General features: G+C 41.6%; 1 protein-coding gene across 1 annotated transcript in view; it reads left to right on the forward strand.

The window, feature by feature from the left end:
• Positions 1 to 586: 586 nt before the first annotated feature.
• ADAMTS5 (ADAM metallopeptidase with thrombospondin type 1 motif 5) overlaps positions 587 to 24,273 on the forward strand; it is a 41,435-nt gene continuing 17,748 nt past the window's right edge. The window contains exons 1-2 of the mRNA XM_067299506.1: positions 587 to 1,595; positions 12,583 to 12,715. Of these exons, the coding sequence (XP_067155607.1) occupies positions 594 to 1,595; positions 12,583 to 12,715 (1,135 nt within the window). The 5' untranslated portion in view covers positions 587 to 593. The remainder of the gene's footprint in view (positions 1,596 to 12,582; positions 12,716 to 24,273) is intronic.

The following is a 24,273-nucleotide window of genomic DNA, read 5'->3' on the forward strand; positions in this document are numbered from 1 at the left end:
CACCGGAGACGATCGAGGCTTTTTTTGGTGCTTGAATTTCTTCTCTCCCCTCCTCCTCCTTCTCTTCAAAACTAAAGGGGGCAAAGGAAGGAAAGGGAGCCACCGGAGCCCGGGAAAGTGCCGAGTCGCAGCAGAGCTGCCCCCTGCCTCTGCTGCTGATGGGGATGATCCAGTGACTACAGCAGAGAAGTGGACGAGGAGTGGGAAGTGCTCAAACTTCTCTGCCTGCCGGGTCCGAGCCACCTCTCTTCCTTTTCCTCTCCCCCCCCTCACCTTTGCCTCCCCGGCATCAGTGATTTGGGATTTCGCTCCTCTCTCTCTCCTTCCATGTGCGCCCGGCTCTTCCCTGCAGAGAAACACAAAGTTCACACGCGAGCTGCTTTTGTTGACATTTTTGTCTCTCCCACTCACACTTGACTCAGCCTCGGGAGGCAGAACTTTCTTTTTCTCTTTTTTTTTCCCCCTTCTTCTCCTCCTTCCCCCCCCTTCTCCCCTTCCCTTAACTACGTTGCTGCACGGGCTCTCTTCACCCGCCCCCCCCATCATCATCATCACTATTACTATTATTAATTGCCACTGACGGCGAGGCAAGCATGCTCCTGAAGTTTGTCTCCCTGCTGCTGGCCGCGGAGCTGCACCTCGCCCTGGCCCAGCCGCCGCCGGCTCCGGCGGCACCTGCCGACGACGAAGCGCCGCGGCCGCGGCCGCCGCCCCGCGGCGCCCCGCGGCGGCCCCGGCCCGGCCCTGCCCCCGGGCCGCCCCGCCGCCCCCCGCCGCCCCGCGGGGCCAGCGGCGTCGTGCGGCGCCTCGACCCCACCTACGCGGGGGGCGGCAAGGCGGGCTACGTGCTCTACGCCGGCGGGCAGCGCTTCCTCCTCGACCTGGAGCGCGACGCGGCGGCGGCGGCGGCGGCGGCGGCGGCGGCGGCGGCGGGGGGGGGCGGCGGGCCGGCGCGCTGCTACTACCGCGGCACGGTGGACGGCAGCCCCCGCTCGCTGGCCGTCTTCAACCTCTGCGGCGGGCTCGACGGCTACTTCGCCGTGCGCCGCGCCCGCTACACCGTGCGCCCGGCGCGGCCCCGCCGCTCCGCGCCCGGCCCCCCCCGCATCTACGGCGAGGGCCCGGCCCGCGCCCCGCACCTCTTCCGCCGCCACCGCTTCAGCTTCGAGACGGTGCCGGCCCGGCCCAGCTGCGGCACCCGCGACCCGGCCCGGCCCCCGCCGGCGGCGGCGGCGGCGCGGGGCGGCCCGGCGGGGCGGCGGCGGCGGCGGCGCTCGGTGTCGCGGGCCCGGCAGGTGGAGCTGCTGCTGGTGGCCGACGCCTCCATGGGGCGGCAGTACGGGAAGGGGCTGCAGCACTACCTGCTCACGCTGGCCACCATCGCCTCGCGGCTCTACGCCCACGCCAGCCTGGAGAACCACGTGCGGCTCGCCGTGGTGAAGGTGGTGGCGCTGGGCGAGAAGGACAAGGAGCTGGAGGTCACCAGGAACGCCGCCGCCACCCTCAAGAACTTCTGCAAGTGGCAGCACCAGCACAACCGCCTCGACGACGACCATGACGAGCACTACGACGCCGCCATCCTCTTCACCCGCGAGGTAGGTCGGCCCCCCTCGCCTCGTCCCCGCTGCCGAGGCACCCCCGCGGGCCGTGGTTGTCCCCGAGCGCTGTGTCGCGGCTGCCCCGGCAGCCATCTGGCTTGCCCAGTCCTGCACACTGCCCACGCCGGCAGGGACCCAGTGAGCCCAGAGGTTGCCTCTCCCATCGCCTCCTTGGCCTTTCGTTGGGTTGCTGTGCATCTTGGGGACGGGCCCCTTCATGTGGCTCTGCCGGGAACGGATGCGCGTTGAGCACCTGATAAACTGTGTCCCCCTTGCCTTTCCCCATCAGCGTCTGCAAGGTGACCCCCAGCACAGGTCTGTGGTCATCCTGGTGACTGCGGTGCTGGGACCTCTGCCAGGATTGTGCAGCAGTGTTAATTTGTCTGATCTAGACACGTCGCCACGAGGGACTAGGCTGAAATCGCCTAACTTATCTCTGTTTGAGAGATGACGTTGTTTCCTTTCCCAGTGAGCTGTTTCACACACATCCCCCTTCCCCTTGGGGAGGTGGTCCACACCAAGAGCTGATAGTGCTCCCCTGGCTGAATTAATCCCCCATATGTGCTGTGAGCAAAACTGATGGAGTACACCTTAAAAGAGCACACGACTTTCTTGTCGAGTCTGCTGACGTGCTCTTCCCAGCATGAAAGAATAGCTTCGCTGAACCGGAAGCCGACAACACTTGTGGTTCAAGGCTAGGACGTAAATGTAAACCTCAGGTAAACAGAGCTGTACCAGTTCAGTGCGTCGGGCGGTGGGAAGGGGATGCAGCCTCTTTCTTGTTCCTTGAGTGAAAAATGGGCATCCTGAGCAGCTGCAGATCTGATCCTGCCAGTCTTACCCATGCAGAGCCGTGCATCACTGCCTGCCCGGTTGTTAATTATTTGACTTGCCAGAGGTCGTTAAGGGACATCGCTCTAGCAGACATGTGACAGAGTTTATGCAATGAGGTTCTTCTGTAAGAATATCCCTTCGGTGGTTTGGGTTTGGTGGGTTTTTTTTCTTCCCCGAGTACGAAAAAAATAACTGCATGACTTTCCGTTAGTTTGAGTTATCCTGCTTTTCTACATCATAGGAGGCTGCCAAAAAGGATGCTTTGGATGGTTTGTGGAAGGAGTTGCTCCAGAAGGGGGAGAAGCTCCTGGCTTGCTTTTATAGCTGTAAATAGTTGAAACATTAGGTTCTGTGTCAGTCAGGCATCACTTGTGCAGCAGGAACCTTTTTTAGCAGTTTAAAACCTATCAGTTCAATTTGCAAGTTTTCATTTTTTTATCATTATAATCTGAATGAAAGCAGGCTACCTAGGCTGGGTAAGAATGCTCTTCCTTTTTGCTATAAACAATCCTTTTAATGGGTTATTAATTAAGCCTGGGCCAGAATCCATCACTCTTTCATTAAAAAGTGTGTTTCTCTGCCAGTATTCCCATTTATTTCCATGGGGTTCATTACAATTCAGAGACTCTTAGGGTGGCAGATTGTGAATCTTAACATTAATTAATAAGAATGAGTGTAATGCGTAGCTATTTAACAACACTTGAAAGTTAATTTGGATTAAGATGGAATGTGAATTTGAAGTGCACTTGCTTTACAGGTCATTATCTTTAATTCTTTGCATGGATGCCCTCGCACCAGAATAAGAGTGCACTAATCAGTAATTTACTTTCAGAGATTCCTGAGTAATGCTTCTTACGTGTGTAGGCTTACTTCATTTGGATGTAAACAAAATTAACAGAATGTCACAGTTCCTGTGGTCTCGTTCCACTCTTAAGATACCAATATTGTTTGCATAGTTACTTAACGACATACATGCTTTGCAAGAAAGAAAGCATAGGTTTCAATTTGCTTGGTTTATATCTTAACATGCTTAATTACTGGATTTGCTTGTCAAACAGCATAATTCAGTATAACTTAATCTACTTCAATGGTTTGCTGCGTGGAGAAGCAGACTGTTTGGCCTTGTATTTCAAACTCATTGGGGTGGCTTGAGAGGGGTGTTTGACTCCATAAGAGCAAGACTGTAGTTTCTTACTGCATGCATTCACAGATGTTCTTTGTAGGGAGTATGTGTGAATCCACACCATTTTTATATGCTTACACTCAACATGTCAAAATGGCACATATTGGTGCATATCAGAATATAAACATTAAAGGGGTTAAAGAATGAAGAAGGATCAGAGATGCTTCCCATAGAAAACAGCCCCATTTTGAGCTAAAGAGAGATTTTTTCCAGTTTAGCTTTTCAATGAGAGTAACAGCAACTGGCAGGAGGATTCAACTTTTACAACTATGTTTTGAATGTATGAAGTTCGTTGCTTAGCTACTAGACGCCAAGCCATGGCTCCCTCTGTGTTTTGATGGGCTCTGAATACCGTCAAGCTAATTTTTGTACATCCAGATGTCTTTTTCTAAATGGCTTGTTTTTCAGGCGTGGAGTTAAAGTGTGAGGTACATTTTCCATCTTTGTTTACTAACTGAGGCCACCTTGAACTTTGTGTCTCTGCGTCAACAGAATAATATTTGCAAATCATTTGTCAGCCGAACACATGTCCTCAGCTGCATGTAACTGTTTATGTGTAGTTAGAATCTAAATTATGCATGCCTGTTGCCATACAGGTCTCTAATATAATAATTATGTTCATTCTGGAGCAACATTTACTTGGATGCTATTTTTGACACCAAAAGATAAATTAATAAGCATTGATAGATTGAATATACTGGTGACTCTCTTTTGTTGTAAAATTAGCGCCAGTAGTTCAAATTGTGGTCATCATCATTCATATTACGAGTATTTTCCATGTAAAAAGACTTTTTTAGTCTATATGTCTTTTGATAAGGACTTTTAAGCAATCATGCTGCAGAACACAAAGTAAATAGTAAATAAATAAAGACATAGTTCAGTTTGGGGTAATGCAGGCAAAGTGTGTTAAAACTATTTTAACATTGATTCCCAATATATATAGCTATCAATGATGGCAAGGACCATATAACTGTATTCATTAGCTGTAGTGAGTCGTACATGTACTCTGTAACTACAAGAAAAACTACAGTAACATGTCAGCATTATCACTCTTATAGGAAATTGTAAAAACCTGCAATAGGCACAGAAGTTATATATCCCTAAATACTGCAGAAACTAAGTTGGGTTACATGATGATTATTTTAAATTCTCAAAATCTAATGAAGAGAAATGTATTTTCCCAGTGATCCTGAGCTGTCATTTTTTGCCCACTATGACCAGAATCAAGTTTGACAGAGGACTGGGTTATCAGTACCAAATTGTCATTGAAAGTGATATTTTTTCAATAAATCCTGTAAGAGCTCTCATGAAGGCAGGTTGGTCTTAACAGCCTCAGAGAATACATGAATCCCCTGCTGTTCAGTTACTTTATGGTTGAGTCCTTGACAATAGTTGTAAATCGTTAGGCCACATGCATCCTCAGTGTGTCTTACACAAACCTGAATATGGTGATGCAAGGATTTACATCATCTGGTGGCCAAGTGGGTCCTCCTCGCTGTGTGGAGGCAGAAGAGTGGCTGTGTGATGGGAAGGAAGAAGAAGAGCTTGTAGACCGCCTTTCCCTTGGAGATTAGCTCACTTTGTTCTCAATGTCAGTGAAGTCAACAGCAAATTTGGAGTTTGGTCCATTTCAAGCTTTTTGATTGTGAACAGTTCTTTGAAGCGGGAAGCCAGTTATTTTCTGCCTTAAGTTTATTTATTGACGCAAAAAATGCATGCCAGATTAATTGTCACAGTGAAAACATCCATTAGATATGAATTGCAAACTGCACTTGAACTAAAACTGTTCTTTCCTGAGGTCAAACCTTCTCTGTAATTATCCTGTAGAATTTACCCAATCTGTTTCATTAGTAACCCTTAGTTACATTTCGAGTGAACTTTTGAAAGCATTTGGACAAAATCCAGTTCTCTTCCTATCCATTCTCCCCAATTCTAAAGTATATGAAAATTAAAATAGTTATTTCTCACAGTAAATACAGGCAACAAGAACAAGAAAAAAAATACTTTCCTAAGTGCTTGTTAGTATAGTAATAGTACCGTCATGCCTGGATCTAACAAAAAAGCTCCCATACTAGAGCCAAAGGCCACTGTCCTGCCTTTTTCCACACAGTAATTATATGGGTCTTGTGTGTGTGATTTAGTTTAACTGTCCATCTGACAGTGCTGTTGAAATTTAACAGCAAGCTTTGGATTATCTCAGCTCAGTAGATAATAATTTCATTGATTAAAGCACATGCTTTCTTTGGCTCTGGTTCTTTTGGTTTTTTTTTTTCTTTGTTTTCCTTCCTAATATTATCATATCATCCCAATTATTATCCTGTATTAGAAAAACAGGTCACTGTACCAACTGTCAGTAGAATATATTTCACTAATATTTACTATTATTACTATGAAGAAATTATAATGTGATGTCCCTCCCGCTTTCATAGCTTTTTCACCAATCCTGTTGCAACTCTAACACATTTAGAAGATGTCCTTTGGGAAAATAATAAAGTGGGACTTTATTTGTGTGGGAGAATGAGCATGGTCCATACTAATCTATGGAGATGGTGTGGAGTTGCTCCACAAAAGAATTATGGGTTAGGCAAGTTAAATGTTTTTCCTTGTCTGTTGTCTCAGGGAGCCTGGCTGGAGTCCTTCCTTGCTTTACGATGATGGTCAGGCCCTCTCCCTGGTGCCATGATCTGGATGTCCCGATGAGCAAACCCACCAGCATTTCAGGAGCACTGCTTTTCACAGCAGGCTCCCTCCAGGGCAGCGTTCCACCAATTGGGCTCTTACGGTCACTCTTTAAGTTTCATGCTATCAGTTGAGGGATAAAATAGATCATTCCCTAATTACTTTGTTCAGTTAGCCCTAACTACCAGTATACGATTTTTGGACTGTTGATTTCAGTTTTGCATCCTTTTTGCCTTCCAGACATAAGGCACTCCTGGAGTGACATCAGTAATCCTTTCTCTTTGGATGAACCTTAGTCCTTCTATCTTCTTTTTATGAACGCTTTTCTCACAATGCACCATTTCATGTTTCTGAAAAGTTAATAAACTTTCACCTACTTTCTGCAGTTGAGCACAGGAGGCTAGATTTGTAGATCCCAAATACCACGCGACTCCACCCTCCTTTTATATATCTGTGGTTGAAACACTTGTGCAGGAAGTTGGAAAGTCGTATTAATTCCTTCCTCCGCTTGAGGGATTTCAAGTCTGTATCGCCCACCTCCCCAGAGAGGTCCTTAACCAAGAAGCTGGAAGCTGTTCCAGGTGTTAAGGAAACTTTCCACCCCTCCAACTGAAGCTGTGTCACTATTTAGCAAGTAATTCAAGATTCATTTGGTGAGAAAGAGAGAAATCATGGCCTGAAACTGCTGATTGGAGTGCCTCACTTAGAGCAAGGCCTGTGTTCCCAGTGCATAGGAAGATGACTGTTTCTGTAATTTGCCAAAGGACTGTTCAGTGTAAAATACAGAAGCGGTCTAGGGAATAAGGACCAAAAATGAAGTCCCCTCACCAAGTGCCGTAAGCAGTAGCTGCAGTCTGGTCCTTGGCAACCTTGGCACACGGGCAGCAGCAGGAGCCCCAAGCCCCTGCACGCACAGAGGTGCATGGACCTTCACAATAGACCTCGCCTGGTGGCTAGGACTCTCTTCTAAGGAACATGCTTCCACGTGCCCTCATTCAAATGAATTTGAAGCTAGATCACCGTCTTATTGGGCAACGGCTTTAGCCACTAGGCCATTGTAAAGAAACCAGAAAAAACAAACAAACAAATGCACTGAGATGTAAAAGCTGTTAGCTGTGCTTTAAAAGAAGGTAATGTACAACTGTGTTAGCTTAACCCTGCCAGTTTCTTTTAGGTCTGATCTGAAAATGCCTGTCGGTTTGGGTTCCCTCGGGGGACAAAGGCTGAGGAAACATCACCTATCGGGACCCTAATCAGGCTCTAGCATAAGCTAAGTGCTAAACTGCTCAGCATTGTAAAACTGTGGCACTTTCAGGCCTGTAAGGTCACACACTGCAAACCCTGTGAAGGATAGGTAGCTTAAAGACCAGAGGACATGTGAGCCAATTACTTATTGCTTCCATTCTACTCAACTGCCCCTGCTGGTGCTTAAATCCTGTTGTGGATCCAGTCCACAGGCTCTGGTCTAATATCAGGTTACACTGAACAATTTCTTCTTGTTTTTAGGCCTACTGCACAAATCAAAGAATTCCAGGTAAAATAAATGAACCACTTCAGTAGGGAGCCACGATAGTTATCTTCATTCACTGCAATGCCATGTATATATGGCAGACAGCCAGCTGTTCTTGATGCACTTAAGAATGCCAAGAAAACTTGGCCTTCAATAAGCTGTCTAATTAACTACCAGTCTTATGATGTACAGCTCATTTTCCCTAAGTCATTCCTTTGCCAAAGCTTAAGGCTTAACATCTATTGTCTCCTGTGTAGCAAATGCATTTGCTATTCATTCTTCTATTTTGAAACTACTGTAATCTAGATCAAAGGCCAGACTCTGCATTCCTTCTTCAGAAATATTGAGAAATGCTTATTCTTAGATGCTTCTACTGCTATTTGGAGACAATTAAATGAGATCTGAAAAAATGATTAACTCTGTAAATGGAAGCTATACACCATGGCAAAATAATGGTTGGAAACTAATTTTAAGTATCATGTGAGCCCCTTCTTTCTTAGTGCATTTGCTGGAGTTTGAAAAATTGAAGAGATCCACATGGACTTATTAGATGGCATCACTACATCAGGGCCTGTTATTAAGAAAAAAATGATTTTCAAGGGCAATAAAAACTTGTAACATACTCCCAGAAACTTTACTTCAGAGGAGTCTGAGACTGCTTTCCAAGACTGCTCAGGAAAGCTAAAAATGTGGTTATTGTTGCTGGTAACAAACCATCCATGGCCAGTAAGGTTGCAGGAAGAATAAGTCAAAAGAAATTTTACCCTAAAGATTTCAGTCAGTGGAAGTGTAAGCAGGTGTGGTTTTCGATAACATCGCTCAAAATCACGCTGTTGGGAAAGACCATATAACCAGGGAATGATGAGTTAAGAAGGAAAATACCTGAAAGCAAAATTTTCAGAATATTTGTCTCAGAGATGCCACTTGATACGCTTAAATTATGTGTATAATATATGCCATGCGATCCTATAAATAGAAATATATTAAGCTCAAATCATGTAGAGGGACGAGAAAAAATGAGAATAAATGAGACTATGAGTTGAGAACGTAATGGAGCTGACTCTTTAACGATCTGCCTAAGTGAATATTGATAATGTCAGCATTAGCTTAAAAGATGCATCCTCGCGCAGTCACTGAGCACTGAAGCCTGCAGAGAAAACCAGACAGCTCTGTGCACACTCTCTTTTGAAAACTTAGCCAACCCATTCCCCGTTCGGTTTGCAGGTGGGCAACCTGTAGACTTTCCTCCAGTAACAGCTGCATACAAAGAAGCTAAGACCAGAAGATATTTCCAGTCCCCATTTCCAAGATGCCGGCTCCTTTGCAACTCACCTGCACAGCTGCCCAGCTCGAATTCAGAAACGGAGGCTGCAAGGTCCGCCTGCGTCTCTCCCTGTTGGTGGGGGAGCAGTGCGGGTGTGCTCACTCCCCTGCCTGAAGGAAAGGCACTTTTCCCCTATCACCGTCCACAGCTCTCTGTACGCATGTGATTTTTCTCCTCTCTTCCCCCTTGCGGGGGATCTGTGGTTCCACCTTCTTCCCACCATCTGAGGACAGCTGTATTCCAGCTGCCCGGTGGGTGTCGGAGGAGCTAGGTAATTTTACAGATAAGCAGTTTTCAAAACCACTTATCTCCTGCTTTGGGATTTTCTTGTAGTGACCAGTAAGTAATACTGCCCTTCCAGAAATTCATTTCATCTGACCCAAAGTTCAGTTGTGCCTAATGAAGGACTTAAAGAAAATGTAAAGCTTTGTTTTGTCTCAAACCAACTGTTATGTAAATGAGTGCTACCTGGAAAGTTATTAGTACGATGCTGAGCTGTTTAGATATATGTCATACTTTGGGAAATCATGAAAATGGAGAAACAATTTGATGAAGTGACTGAAATTCTGAGAAAAACAGGGCATGTAGAGTGATGTAGTGTCAGTAACATATAACATGAAAAGTAACAAAACATTGCTATATCCTTTATTGCTTGCATATATACATAGCTGTCTTTTGATGTCTGATGAAGGTGGTGTAATGCTGCCTCTGTGCATAGCTTTGGGAATTTTGAGAGGAATATTATTAACAAGCCAAGATCGATCAATGGCTGATTACCGTTACCATCCCTGTCATAATTTTGCAGACCCAAAGATCCAATCAGAATTGGCTCTAACAGAAGTTTATGAAATTGCCTGCTTAGAAAGACTCTACCGTTTTAATTATTCTTGTGTCATCAAATCAAGGCAATCATTATGAGATCCAGTTGGGTCCATGTAAATGCTGGTTCTGATATTGCCATAGCTTCTTCCTGTATGTAGACAGAATTAAGTCATGCACTGGCCTAAGACTACTATGTGCTGATATAATTGTGCCCATACTGGGAGTAGTACTGATGAAAATATGTAAGTAAAAATGACACCCTAGATATAAAAGTAGCCCAAATGGCTCAGAAACTGCATGTAGAGAGAGAGCCTAAATTAATGTATTTTATACCATCCTTGCCACTATCTGCATGAGAGTAATTTAGACCTCCTCCAAGAAGCTGCTTTCTTTCTGATTTATGTGCTTTTTGGTACTAGTGTAAGAATTTCAGTTTAACAGCTTGTGTGGATTCAGTTAAAGTTACACTGGTATAAAGGTATCTTACTTCCTATATAGCTTACACTTATTTATCTAGAAGATCAGTAGTATCACCGTAAAAAATATTTATGTTGATATTATGCCCCTGTGGGTTTTTTGTGTGTTATTACCTGAACTATGTTGCTGTAGGTAAACTACTTAAAATTATTGTATGTAAAATGTACCCTTAGATTCAAATGGCCAGATTCAGAAGTGATGCATAAAGGGCTGTATGGATATGAACCTAAGCAAATGTAATAGGAATTTAAGTATTGCCTCTTCCCTGTCAAATATGCCCCAGATGATTAGACGCTGTAGTAACATAACCTCACTTAGGACCTCTTCCAACATTGGTCCAGAGATGTTAAAAATGATAATAATTATATTTGCCCAAATAAAACTTGAAAAAAATTACATCCATTTTAAAAGTACTTGAAAATGAGCATCCGTATCCTGTACCTTCTGATAACCCGTACAGAGCCAGTGGCAAAGTCTGGGGCAAAGTCTTGATATCCTACTAGGATATCAAGGGTGGGAGCTAGTAGGGTTGGAGAGGGCTCTGGAGTAAAATTCCTTGCGTATTATGTGTATTTTTACAGAGTGTAAGGGTTTTTTTTTAACCCATGGATTATACCTGTGAAAATTTGGGAATTTAAATATTTTTAAGCCTCTTCCTTCTCTTCTTGTTCATTGGTATTCCAGCATTTAAATCTTGGCATTAACTAGACTTACAGAATAAAGTTCCCAGACACCCCTATACCTGGAAGGCAGAAGAACTGATCCTGAAATTCCTGCTCTTTTTATGTAGTATTGCTAAATTACTTCTTCATTTTAGCTTGAAATTTCCTTTATTTCATCTTGAAAAAATATCCATTTAGACTTCTCTCTGTTATGTAAAGAGATGTTCTGTATCTGTGAACTCAGTGTGGTTTTTTTCAACTTCAGTGGGATTTCAATCCATGCATTTTCAAGTTGATCTAAATTTGAAATTGTCATGAGTGTGTCAGTGAACACTTTTGACCAAGAGCCTCATTTAGGCTATCTGTCATTGAGATGGATTAGTTGTGAAAGGCTTCATGAAAGAAACGCTTTCTAATAGGAGATCTGAAGAGAGGAAGGGAGTCTGAACAATGCATGGAAGCTATCGTTTGAGGGGAAAAAGGTAGTCCTCAGAGGGATCATTTTGATAAGGACATTTGATAATACTGACATGTTTTGAAAATGACATTTTCATTCAACCACAATGAAATGTTTAGGTATGTTCTAGATAGGCATGATACCTACTTTTCCCTCCCAACCAAAAAGCATATACATGTCCAGTCAATTATGACTAGTATTCTTCCTCTGCTTCAGGAGAAACACTGAGAAGTTATTACTGGTTATTAAAACATGGTATGTCTGACCCAAGCTCCTCTTTTATTTTTTTCTTTATTGTTTGTGTCCTGGAATGGCAAAAAAAAGAAAACCCTAATGTTACCTGCATGCTTTTTAGAGACATCCCGTACCTACTGGTAGAGAGCGTGTAATCCAGTTGTTGTGCCAGTAAGACTAGAAATCAAGGGACTTTTCATGCTCTGCCCTATCACTGGCTCTTAAGCAATCTTTGAAAACTGCTTAAATACCTGGTGTGTTGGGCAATACATTATTAATCATTTTACTGCTTTACAGGTGTGGTATGAGGTTTTACTATGTAACAATCTCACTTCTTTAGGCGCAAGTGTAAGATTAGTCTTTTGAAAAGAGAGGTAATGTTCTGGTTAGAGGAATCTGAAGCTTTCTCTCTGTGCTTTGGTTCATCTCCTGTAAACAGAGAGAATCCCTCTTCTATTTTTATCATCAGTGAAGAAATGTTTCTACTACATGTATGTTCAGTACCTAGCTCAATATGAGTTGGAGCCTGTGCATGCACTGCAGAAATACAAATCTAAATAACAATGATTAATTACAGGTTCTATCTGAATCCCATTAAAGTCAATGAGAAGACTCCCACTGACTCTAGCAGGGATGGAATTGTGTCATCATGCTTTTAAAGTGCACTGAGATCTTTAGATGGAAGCTAATATTGTTGTTTTTATCCTGGTCCTGCTGTTTGCAAAAGGCTGGTGACTAACTTGTTGTTACCTACGGGTGTAAAAATTTATTTTAATGATTTTTTTTTTCCTTTCCCGGACAGGATTTATGTGGGCATCACTCATGTGATACTCTGGGAATGGCAGACGTTGGGACCATATGCTCTCCTGAGCGCAGCTGTGCAGTGATTGAAGATGACGGCCTTCATGCAGCTTTTACAGTGGCTCACGAAATTGGTATGCAGTGCCTTTTCTGTTCCCTTGCCAAATTAAACACTTGTAACAGCTGCATTAGTAACCAAAATACTTTGCAATTAATTCCAGATTTCCCCTGGTCCAGATACTCACTTGGGGATTAAGGCTGTATACATATGCACTTCAGGGTTAACTAATAAGGGATCAGAAGGCAAGTGAAGGTGCACAGTAGGTGTTTCCTTTCTGGCAGTGTCATTTTTTAAGCAGTAGTTGAAGTGAAAATTCAAAGGCTGCTGCTACTGTCCAAAAGTGTCAATACATGTCCCTGTTGAGAAAGCATTCAGTCTGTCTATCTTAATGAACATGCATTTAGTTCATATATACTGGAAAATAACTCACCTTGTTGAACTACTTGCATGGTCTATTGTTTCAAAACATTTACTTGGGATGATATATTCCCTGCAGAGAAGTGTTTTGTGGAGAAAACAGCATTCTGATCTTTTTTATAAGTCTATTGAAATTCTACCTTTATGGTAAAATATGATACTAGTGTGAATCCTGGAGTCAATGAAACAGTTTTTAGATAGAGATAGAGATTTGGTCAAAAAAACTATTTAATTCTGTGTCAGTTTCAGCCTTGGTGGACAGTAATTTACTGTAGAAGCCTTGCATGTCCCCTTCAGAAGGATTTAAGACAGAATTAGTGATAGAAGAAAGCTTCTTTTCTGGGATATTACATCTGTCATGATATATTCCTTGAGAGAGGCTGCTGCCATCTTGGTTGTTTTTAATTTACTAACGTTTCATGAGCTGTGTTCACAAGAAATATGTATGAGGGCTATTCACTTTGGTGAGTGAATAGCAATTTAAAAGTGGAAAATAGTCTCTTTTTTTTTTCTAACATTCTTGGAAGGAAATAACAAGGAAAGGGGAACTTTCAGAGAGAGCCAGTTTCTGAATTGCCTTGTACCTCATGCCAAACCAAAGTAAAGTTTGCTTTGGGAGTATCATTGCAGTAGTTCAGTTTTCAAGTAGGTAGCAGGTAGAGCCCCAGAGTTCTGCGCTGTCCATATACCTGTCTCAGCAATCAGAGGTCACCAAGTCTGAAAAAGCAGCTGGCATCAACGTTCAGTGATCCTAACTCTACTACTCTTACGTTGCCACAAAGAAATGGAATCTGGTGGCTGGAGGGGTCTTTTGTGCATGAAAGTATAAAATATTATGGCAGAAAGAGACCCCAAACCTGAAATTTGCTTAATAAACAAGATGCTTTGGTAATAAGAGAAAGCCATCTGAAATCACTAATTCAGAGCATTTGCAGATAGGTGCAACCATGAGTTGAATATAACAAAATCATATGAGTTCAGTGGCATCAATGCTGTGAAGGTAATGACCCATCACAAACCTGGTCTTGAACTGGGGCAAATAGATACACTGGCAAATTTAGCCTGTCATTCAAAGGCCAGTCTGCCAGAGGGACTGCTTGTATCTTCTTACCTCCGGAAGTGGTACATACTGCTGAAGATTAGTGGATGTTGGCGAGGTTGGATGAGGGACCTTCTTATGATGCTAGTGTTGATGTACCTGTTGTGTGACAAGGTTGTTAATGCGTCTCGACTACTGTTTTATCAGCAATAAATACTCCTTTTAATATATCAAAAATGAAAGGACATAGATCAATAAAGATAGGGATGGGCAGTAAGTAGACATATTATTATCTTAAACTTCACACAAAGAAAATGTAAAATGCAAGTGAATTATTTTTAGTGATCTCGAAGCACATTTTTGAAAAAGAGCCATTTTCATACCTAGAAGTTTACAGGAATCCATAAAAGCTATAATTTTCAATATAAAAAAGGCAAGAATTGAAACAGTTGGATAAATAAGTACCCTAATGGACAAAAAACTCTAGTTTGAGGTTGTTTAAAATAACATCCCTTTTTTTTCTCCTCACCATAAGATTTTAAGAAAGGAGGGGTGTCAAGTCACAGAATGATCTTTGTGTGTGTGGCCCAAAGTGGGAGAAGTTGAGAAGAAAACACAGCTAAAATTGCTTATTTTGAGTACTTGCATTAAATTAAAGGTCAAGGAAGGATGAAAAATAAAAGTGTGGCATGGATACCCTTTAATTAAGCACTTTGGGAAAAGCCTTGCTTTATTTTGGTTGGAGACCAAATTTCTTCCTACAGTCCTGGAGTCTTAAAAGTCCCCCCTGTCCTGTGGGTAGGGTGTAGCTTTCATTTTACAGCAACTTAGTTATTCAGTGGAATTCACCTTGCAGAGTAGATGCCCTGCAGGCAGAGGGGACTCTAAGGACTATAAACCTAGCTGCTCTTTTCTGTCTGTAGGATGAGTAAGGGGAGCCGCTAAGCAAATTGGAGTCACTGTCTGCAGCTTTTTAAATAGCCCTGTCGTGTGTGCACCTGTAGTAGATGCAGCATGATTAATGTGGACTTGATCCCGAGAATGGTTGTGTGTCCTCCCTTTGACTTCAATGGGATCTGAACGTTCCTCTTTCCTCACTGAAGGATTCAAGAGCATTTTTCAAGATCATATTCTTTCTCTGGAAGACAACCAAAGTAAATGGAACTGGAGCTCAACCTAACAGGATGATGTACAACCCAAGGGTTCAGGTGGGATACATGTATAGGAAGCCAAAAAGCAGCCCACTACAGAATAAAGCTTGCCACTTCTGCTGCCAAGGTTTCTACCACATCATGCCTCAGATCTTTATTTTATTGCTTCAAATAAAATAGATGAATTTTGACCAGTGGTTTTTAAAAGGAAGAGTATGAGTGAGTGGCAACAGCAGGCAAAATCTCCAAAGAGCTATAAACAAAAGCACAGAAAGAAATAGATACACCTAATTCATTGTACACTGGTTAGCTGACAGTTGATAAGGTATGGAGACTCATCTGTAAAGACTGGCAAGGACCTGAATCTTGCCCTAATTGTGTGTAGGAAAATCTGGAATGATTTAAGTGCAGAAAATGGTGATAATACAACAAAAAAATGTACTGATAAGGAGGCCTTGTATCTTTGAAAGCGATAATCCAGTTTCTCCCCAGAGTAGAAGGAAGCAGTGCAAATAGCATGAATGTTATTTTTTAAATCACAGCCTATAAAGACGTTTTGCTACTAATGCTGAAGCCATAAGTGGTTATTTTCTTGCAGGGGACGTGCTGCTATCAGTGTGGACAGTAGCTCTACTGTCACAAAAATAGTTTTATTACTGTCGTGCTATACAAATAGAAAGTGAAATAAGATGACAAATACACATATTCCAGAAAGAATCAGGAAAAGGCCAAACCAATAGGTTATTGGTATGTCAATAGGTTAACGACATGTGCCTTGATGGAAGTGACAACTGAAGTGGAGTTACTCTTTTGTTGCAGTTTTAGAACACCTTGATTAAAATGAAACAATTCTGGGAGCAGTTATATAGTAGATTCTTTATCCGTAAGGAAAACAGTATTTTAGAAGTAGTTTCTATTGGAAAGGTAAGCGGAAAGCTTTTTATATATTAAGGCTTCCATGTTATTTTGGCTCTGTCAATTTGGAGTTCATTTCCTGAACATTTCTACCTTAATGAAGGTTGTCAAGTCTTCTGGATTCTTGCCTGAACTCCTGAGTTCAGCTCTGTGTTGTGCCATATTGGTGTTTTTTGTGACTTTAAGCAACTCCTTCAGGGTAGGCCTCTTTAGCTTTGCAAGGGTATCTGAATTAGCTTGGGCATGGTATGTAGACATTGTGTGAGTCTTTGTGATCATCAGTCCGTGGTCTGTGAGATAAAGATGCTTCATTACTTCACACACCTCCCTAGTTCACAGAGATGTCTGGAGAAAAACATTAAAGAACCCATGATTGCCCTCAGTCTCAACATTTATTTAACCTTTTTCCTAGGTCAATCTTCTGTTATGTGATCAAGCTGGTATATTGCTCTTCCATGTATTGTCTATTAAAATAACTGCCAGGAAATAAAAGTAGATAGGTTTAATACTTACTCCAGTACTCAATCTTTTTCTTTTCTTTTTTTTTTTTTTGCGGTTTTGTTTCTTTTACAATGTTGACGTATAAGCCAACCTGTGTGCTGCCTGAAGATAAGCATGATCTGACACCATTAAAAGACACAGGCAATCAATTTGAAGTTGATGCTTAACATCTCTTCTGACAGGATATACCTTATACATTACAACTCCATATTTTGTAGCCTCTTGCTGCCTTTGGGGATGCAGTAGTGCTCAGAAGCTTCTGCTGACTTCAGCCCCTGCTGTGCTGGAGTCCCGTGTGCTTCAGTGCGGACAGCCCACATCCTAAAGGGCTCATTGTCTACAAAAAAATGAAATGGGAAGAGTTCAAGAGGAAATAAGTGGAGCTACTGCTCGTTCTGTCAATACGTAACTGGAGTATGGAGATTTAGTGATTTGCCCAAAATCACATAGGAAGTCTCAGGGAGAGCCAAGAATTAAACTCATCTCTTGAGTTTCAATCCAGTCCTTAAATATAAAAGCATTCTTCCTGCAGTCTGTAAGCAGACAAAGTTCTGATTTAGTTCAGTGTGGGTTACGTGGGCCTAATAACTTGCAAAAGTATTCATAAATTACATGTATCTTTGTTCTTTCCATCAACCTCACAGAACATCTTGGGTTTTTTTGGGGGGGAGGGGAAATAAGAGATACAGAGAAAGATCTGCCTTTTTGCTCAGTCTTAGTGTTCATCTGACCTTTTGCAAAGTTCCTATTTCTCTGTTATGTAATCATGCTGGCATGCTACTCCTGCTTGTATCCATCTGAGTAGTGTGGTTTACTGATGTTCTTTCCAGTATGTTATTTTTAGAATGTAACTTAAAATTTGCTACACAGAGCTAATTAAACCTCTGTTTATTAGTTTTCTTTATCTTCTTTCATGTGATTTTAGTGTAGAGAAGGAAAGACTGAAGGGGGACATAAAAGCAGTCTTCAAATAGGTAAAAAATAGTTGTAAAAATGCAGGTAATAAATCATTCTCCATGTCCACCTGGGACAGTGCAAGGGAAAATGGCCTTACACTGCAGCAAGGGAGATTCACTTTAAACGTTAGCCAAAATCATCTAACCGTGAAAACAATTGGGGGAGACTGCCTGGGGAGACTGTGGAATCTCCATCGCTGATGGTTTGCAGGAGCAGCCTCAGTAAACGTCTGTCCAACATGGCTTGGGCGTACCTGATCCTACCTTAGGGTGGAGGGAACAACACGATGGCTTTTCTACACTCACAGCCTCATTTGTTATGGTTTTGTGATGCTATCACAACTTCATCTTCAGCTCTATTAGATACATGCATGCTTAATAGCCAGGAACTATACAGAAGTCAAAACTAGTGAATAATGTGTTTAATACTGAAACTTTTTCAACATGCCATCATTCTGTGGCATTTGCCATCATTGAAGACAAAAATATCGTGAGTGCTGTGCACAAAGTTTAGTGCTTTATTATACAGCATAATTTTATGTGAAAGGAGCCATTTGAGAAGGGAGGTATCACTCCTGCATCCTTACTTAGGCACTTCACTGAAATACACCATTATATTGAATTCTGAGTGGCTTGAAAGTAGCTGTTCAGAACCTGACCCTGAGCTGGTGCTCTGAGCCTTCTGTAGAAAGAGGGCCATGCGTATCATGTATAACCTTATATAATCTTTGTATCTAAACCACATAACTCTGACCGTTCTCCAGAAGGAACCAAAACCAAGAACAATGTGACTGGTATTTAAGTAGTAGTCTTGCTTTAAATTAACATAGAAGAGTCAAAAAATACTTTCTTTGTCTAGTTTCATGTTTTACCACATGTGCTTATTTTGTATACACTCAAAATTAAATTCATAGTCATCTTGTGTTTGCCACTGCTGAACAGGCAGCCCTTTGATTTTAGGGCTGTCAAGACAGAACAGATAAAAACAAGCTTCAGACTTGACAGGAACAAATCTTCTGTAGCCCTCCAACTCAAGGGGTATGCATTGCCAAGGCCACAGAATCTCATAGGCCCATGAAAAATGGCGAAGGTTGTCTGGCTTTCATGCTACTTTTCCTTCATGACAGATGAAGTTTAGACAAATATCCAGGTAGACAGAATGGCTTTCTTAAAAAAAGAGAGAGAGAGACTGTACTCATCAAAACCGTCTCTGAAGCCATACATCAGGAAAACTAATTCCTTCTCTTTGGACCTTTTTCAAAGTTCTGTTTAAAATTCTGCTAGCAAAAGCATTCAGATTAAGCCCTCATGAACATATCCCCTTTGGTTAAGAGGAGAAGATAAGCACTCATCACTAAGTCTTTGTGAGAGGTGAAGAGTAGGTCTGAAACTTTAACTGATGTTTCAAAACACAAACATGAGCTGTACAGATGGTTGCTGGTTAACGCCAGTTTAAATTTTGGCTAAAAATTCTTGGCTTACTCAAGGATATTTTTATTAACTTGTAATATTATATATAATATATAATAATTGTTCCACCTGCTGCACGTGTGGTATTAAAACTAATCTTTTCTTAGTGAAGCTGAGACAGTTTGTAATGGGCTTTGTATGGAAAAATGGAGAGATAGAAGGGTGAAATGGATATGATTTAGAAAAATTGGATCCCCAGGTTCTGAATATACATGAGCTTTTCTTTATCTACCACTTACTTTTAAGACTGAATAGATTAGGAATCTTTGCCTTCTTACAGGCTGTGAAGCAATTTTGACAGAGAAGTAAGGGAATTAAAAGCAAAATTCTCAACCAGAGACTTAAGGAAGTGACTCAGACATAGCAGCATCATTGCCTGAGTTTTGCTGTCTCAGAGGTTTTCTGGAGTTGTGTTGATCTTTGTATATGAGTAACCTCATGAAAGAGTACATTAAACAAGGGCTATGCTTTGAAAAGCTGCTATGGATCCTGAAACATAATAACATAAAGCCATATATACAGAGTGAGGTATCAGTGCCTCTGCAATCTTAAAGGAATTGAGCATGAAACTGGGTCTTGCCTCATGTTTTAGAATGATCCTTGTTATCAGTAAAAGTGCACTTTGGCCATGTGTGTCTGTACCCCTAACCTTCCATATTGCAGGGGAAAGCAGGGACTGCTTTCCTCCCTGACAGATAAGCATTACCAATATGATGATGTAGTTTTCATGCAGACAGAACTTCAAGCATAGAGAGAAAGGCTGAGTTTGCCAAGAAATAAGCAGCGGGCAATGCAATGTGTTCATTCTTGCACTCTCTACTCTCCCAGAGTTCATTCATTCACCGTGAGCTATAGCAAATGCTATTCTTTGTGAGTTACTCTGAGTTGGAGTGATATAAAATGGGAATCACCATATCCCACTTTTTCAGTAAATTGATACTCCTCTTCTACATGCCCCACAGATAAGGATAGTGGATGTAGCAAGGACCTCCGAGACCACATCTTTTAATGATTACTTGAGACTCTGTGGACATAATGGTCTCCAATTGCCTAGTCTGCATTGCTTGGACAGAGTTTTGTCAGCAAATCCACTCTCAGACAGGGTTTATGTATCTGTGATCTCCCTCAGAAGCCTGTTATAACAAGCCATTCTAGTAGAGGTTTGTTTCATATAAAGTCTGCAGGACTGGTATATGAATGTCTGATTGTGGCTTTTTTTATGTCTGCTCCTGAAAAGAAACTGCAATTCAGACTATTGTTTCATTCAGCCTGAAGAATTCTTTTCATCCAGAAATGCTAAAAAACTGCCTCTGGGCTGGAGGTTTAAAAGAGAGAGTGATTTTTTTTTCTTTTGCAAGTGATGGATAGCAGTCAAATAAGAGAAAATTGGAAGGAAAGTTCGAGTATGAACAAAGGGGAATAGCCAGTTTTAGATTCTGTGCATGTTTTTTGCAAGCTTGTGTAATTCAAAACATTTCTGTTATATAAAATACAACTTTATAAATCATTAGTGCTTAGGTCCATCATTTTTTATGTACAATTCCCATGACTTCAAAAGCTGACTTGAAAGTCCCATGACTTTCCACCTATGAGTGATATCAGGATGTGGTTCTTAATGAGGAACCAATTGCTTGCACAAGTTAGAAAAACAATACATGCAGAAAGAAGTGGTTTTATTTTAAACCACTCAATTAAAAATAGAAATAAAAAAGCGAGAGGATGATCCAGAATGTATGGTCTGGTGATTAGACCAAAGAATGTCGAGCAAAGAGGTTCCTGAGTCCTGATCCCCTGAGAGCAAGTGACTCACTGGCTAACCTTGGGCAAATCATTTGACCTTCTTTTGTACCTCAGTCATCCCCACTGGAAAATTAGGTGAAAGGCATTACCTCACTGAAAAACAGATGCTTCATCCAAGCTGAGCTTTTCTAAGAAAACAAATTACAATGCCTGTAGCATTTTTTAGCATGCTGTGTCACTTTGCATGTGCCCTGTGGTCAAATACAGTGCAAGAGCTGTGCTTTGGCATGCTATTCAGTTCAAGCACAGAGATCTGTAGATGTCCATAAACAGCTTTTTTTTTTTTTTTTTTTTTTGCTGAAGAGTCACCATGATGTGCTTTTTTTTTTAACAAAAGCTGAGTTTTGCTGCTATACATTGGGACTGCTTTTCATTTACTCCATTCCTATGCTTGAGACAGGAGTGGAAAATAAATATGATCAGAGTAATTTTTGCACGCTGTTGATTCAGAGAACCTGGCAACGTGTTTTAAGAAAACTTAGAAATATCCAAACTTCTGTTTTGCTTTTCAGTGCCCTGGGAAGAAAATAGCTGCAGCTCAATGTACTTTGCCACACATCCAACATAACTATGATGTGGTCCATATATATCCCCAGAGCTCTTTGGTGCGAATTCTCCCTTTGTGTCTTGGTATTTAGAGAGGATTTAAGTTTTAGCTGATTGTAATAAATGCTTTAGAGTATTCCCACCTTACTTCAAGAATACATGCCCCAGTCCTACAAGGTGTAGGAATTCCTGTTGATCCCATGGACTTACTATCTTCTGTTGGGCTGTAATAGATATTAGTCTTCAGTAGGTGTTGGGGGTATAGAGGCTTGGGTAGTCCAAGGTCCACTATCAGGAGTACAGACAGTGCAAGTGAACTGGGATCCAGGGCTTGGTGACTGATGTTTGACTCCTTTCATTTCTTGCTTCAGGATCTAAACAGACTGAGCCATGCCAAAAGTCCCTTGCAGGTGACATTCCAAAATACTGCAAGGCCCGAAGTCCACATGTTGCTTTGATGCTGGTTTTAACAGATTACTAATGTAGTCACACCTTCTCTCACCTCAAGGTGGGAAAGAAGGTTGCTAAGAAAGGCTCTCAGTCCATTTAGATGGTTGGTCTTTTTGCTGCTTAGGAAGAAAACAATTTACAGGAAGGTCAGCTCCTCTTCACTTGCATAAGGGTAAACCCTGCCCCCTCTACATCTGTTTCTTTTACCATTTTGTGCATTCCTACAGCATAACTTAACCAAACACCATCCTGCTGGTAAAATTATGTCATTTTCACTCAGTGGGAACTGTCAACGCCAGTAAGATGCTTCATTAAGGAGAAAACATCAGATGATCTACTAACTCATTCTCGATCAGACGTCATTTTACACAGCTGTTGGGAGCCTTTATTTCTTTTTTCAAGGAAAAGTTTGAAGTTCATAGTAGTACAAAATGGTGTGGTGCTAAAATTGGCAAAGTTTTTAAAAGCCTTCATTGTAAGATTCGTGTTCCTTATGTCTTAGTTTTTACCCATAGCTTTCACTCAAATTATGCTTACACGTAGGATCCCTTGAAGGATCACCTGTAATCTTTTCAGTTTGGCTCTTTTGATAGGAAGCATCCTACCAGCAACTGCCAGTAACAACTGTAATGTCCTGAGCTCTGTGTGGTAATGTCAGCGTGTTCATGCATGCAAGTGTCAGTGTGTGTCTGCGGGGGAAGCTTTCTAGACAAGAAGGGAAATGTCCTGTCTTTATCTCCTGGATACAGAAAGACAGAGGACACAGGTATAGAATTACTTTGTGTTGCTCCTACTCCTGTGCTAGAAAGAGCATACTTCAACTCGGCAATATTTAGAGATTAGAGATAGCTGTGATATTCTGAATTTTGATCAGTTTTAATGAAAAACAGAAAAGGTTTTGCAGAGTCATTGGAAGTCTGTCATATATTTTAATCTGTTTTGGTCTGGTCAGAATGTTTTAAAAGCTGAAATTAGGATGGAGAGAGAGGATTGTGATATGAATTAGAATTTTTAGTTCCATAAAATGCTTTGAAAATTACATTCTCAGTGTTTGTAAACACACATACAAAGTTTACAGAAAAATCTTTGTGGTTAGATAGAATACATATATTCAATGGCATGCACAGATACTGCACTCATCACTAGTGTCACTGATGGCTAATTTAGAAGCTTGAATACTGGCTGTCAGAATTGCATATTTTGTAAATCATTTGCTACTTACTACCTTGCTTCCTTGTGATAATTGTTCAAAGAAATTTTGATACTATTTTTGCAAATATAAATAATGAGAGATTTGCAAATGCTTTGGGAAGCCTCTCCTCAAAAAGATGAAGTATGCCAAATAAGTGACTAGTTCTCATCATGCATTGGAACAGTGGTCTAATTTAATATAACAAAAGTCCAGGCAGTTAATGAGGTATGCCCTTGGTTTACCCCATTTATCATTGTAAAGTACAGAAGTTATGCTGTACTCTAATTAAAGGTGAAGCTGGTAGCTTAACACTTTCCATAAGAAGACCCTGTTTCACTCTCCTGTGATTTTCTGAAGTATTTGGGCTAAAATGTTCTGTGTTGGATAGTTGCCTGAGAAGCATTTAATTTTATTTATTTATTTTGAACTTTTCTACAGAGACTCTCCAGCTATTTCTGAGAGGGAGATTGATTTGCAACCATTTTATTGAGAAATTTGCAGTCTCTATGCTGTAAGTGAAAAGCTTGAAATTTGGCTGCAGGCTTTCTTGTATGTGAGGCATGTTCCTTTTTCTGTGTGTACAGAGGGGGAAAAAAATGGAAGAAAAGTGCAGTTTCAGGCCACAGTTCAGCAGTGAAATTCTGTGCAGCAGCAAGTCTCAGATGTGCTGCAGCTCGGGGCTGGAGGGTCGGATCAGTGCTGGAGAAAGCACTTAGGAAAGACAAAGGCGTCTTTCCTAAGCCAGGACTGATGCAGTTGGTGCAAGGAGGAGACTGCGCCCCCAAAAACCGTGTTAAAAGTGTCATAGGTAGCAGAGAATCTCATAGATGTCAAAGTTGCACATTCAGAAGCATCAGCACTAGCAGGACCTGTGCAGATCTGCATTATATTAAGTCTTGTTATATGATCATGTTTATGTGGGATCTCTGTCCCATAAGCTGAACAAAATTGTGAAAAGTGAAGTATGGTTATGCAAGAATGGAGTTCTTATAGAGAGTGAGGTTGCATCTGAAATGGGTAGGTTTTGCAGAACGGTATCAGAGGGCGTTAAGACACTTGAGTTCTGCCCTACAAAACCAAGTCCTTCGTGTCAGAGTTTTGGATGGTTCTGAATGGTGCTATGAAATGTTGAGTACTCTGAAAAGCTAAGTTCTCAAACTGCTGATTCACACCCAACTATTGTTCATATCCTAT

The sequence above is a fragment of the Apteryx mantelli genome, chromosome 1 (assembly GCF_036417845.1).
Source record: "Apteryx mantelli isolate bAptMan1 chromosome 1, bAptMan1.hap1, whole genome shotgun sequence".
Classification (NCBI taxonomy): Eukaryota; Metazoa; Chordata; class Aves; order Apterygiformes; family Apterygidae; genus Apteryx; species Apteryx mantelli.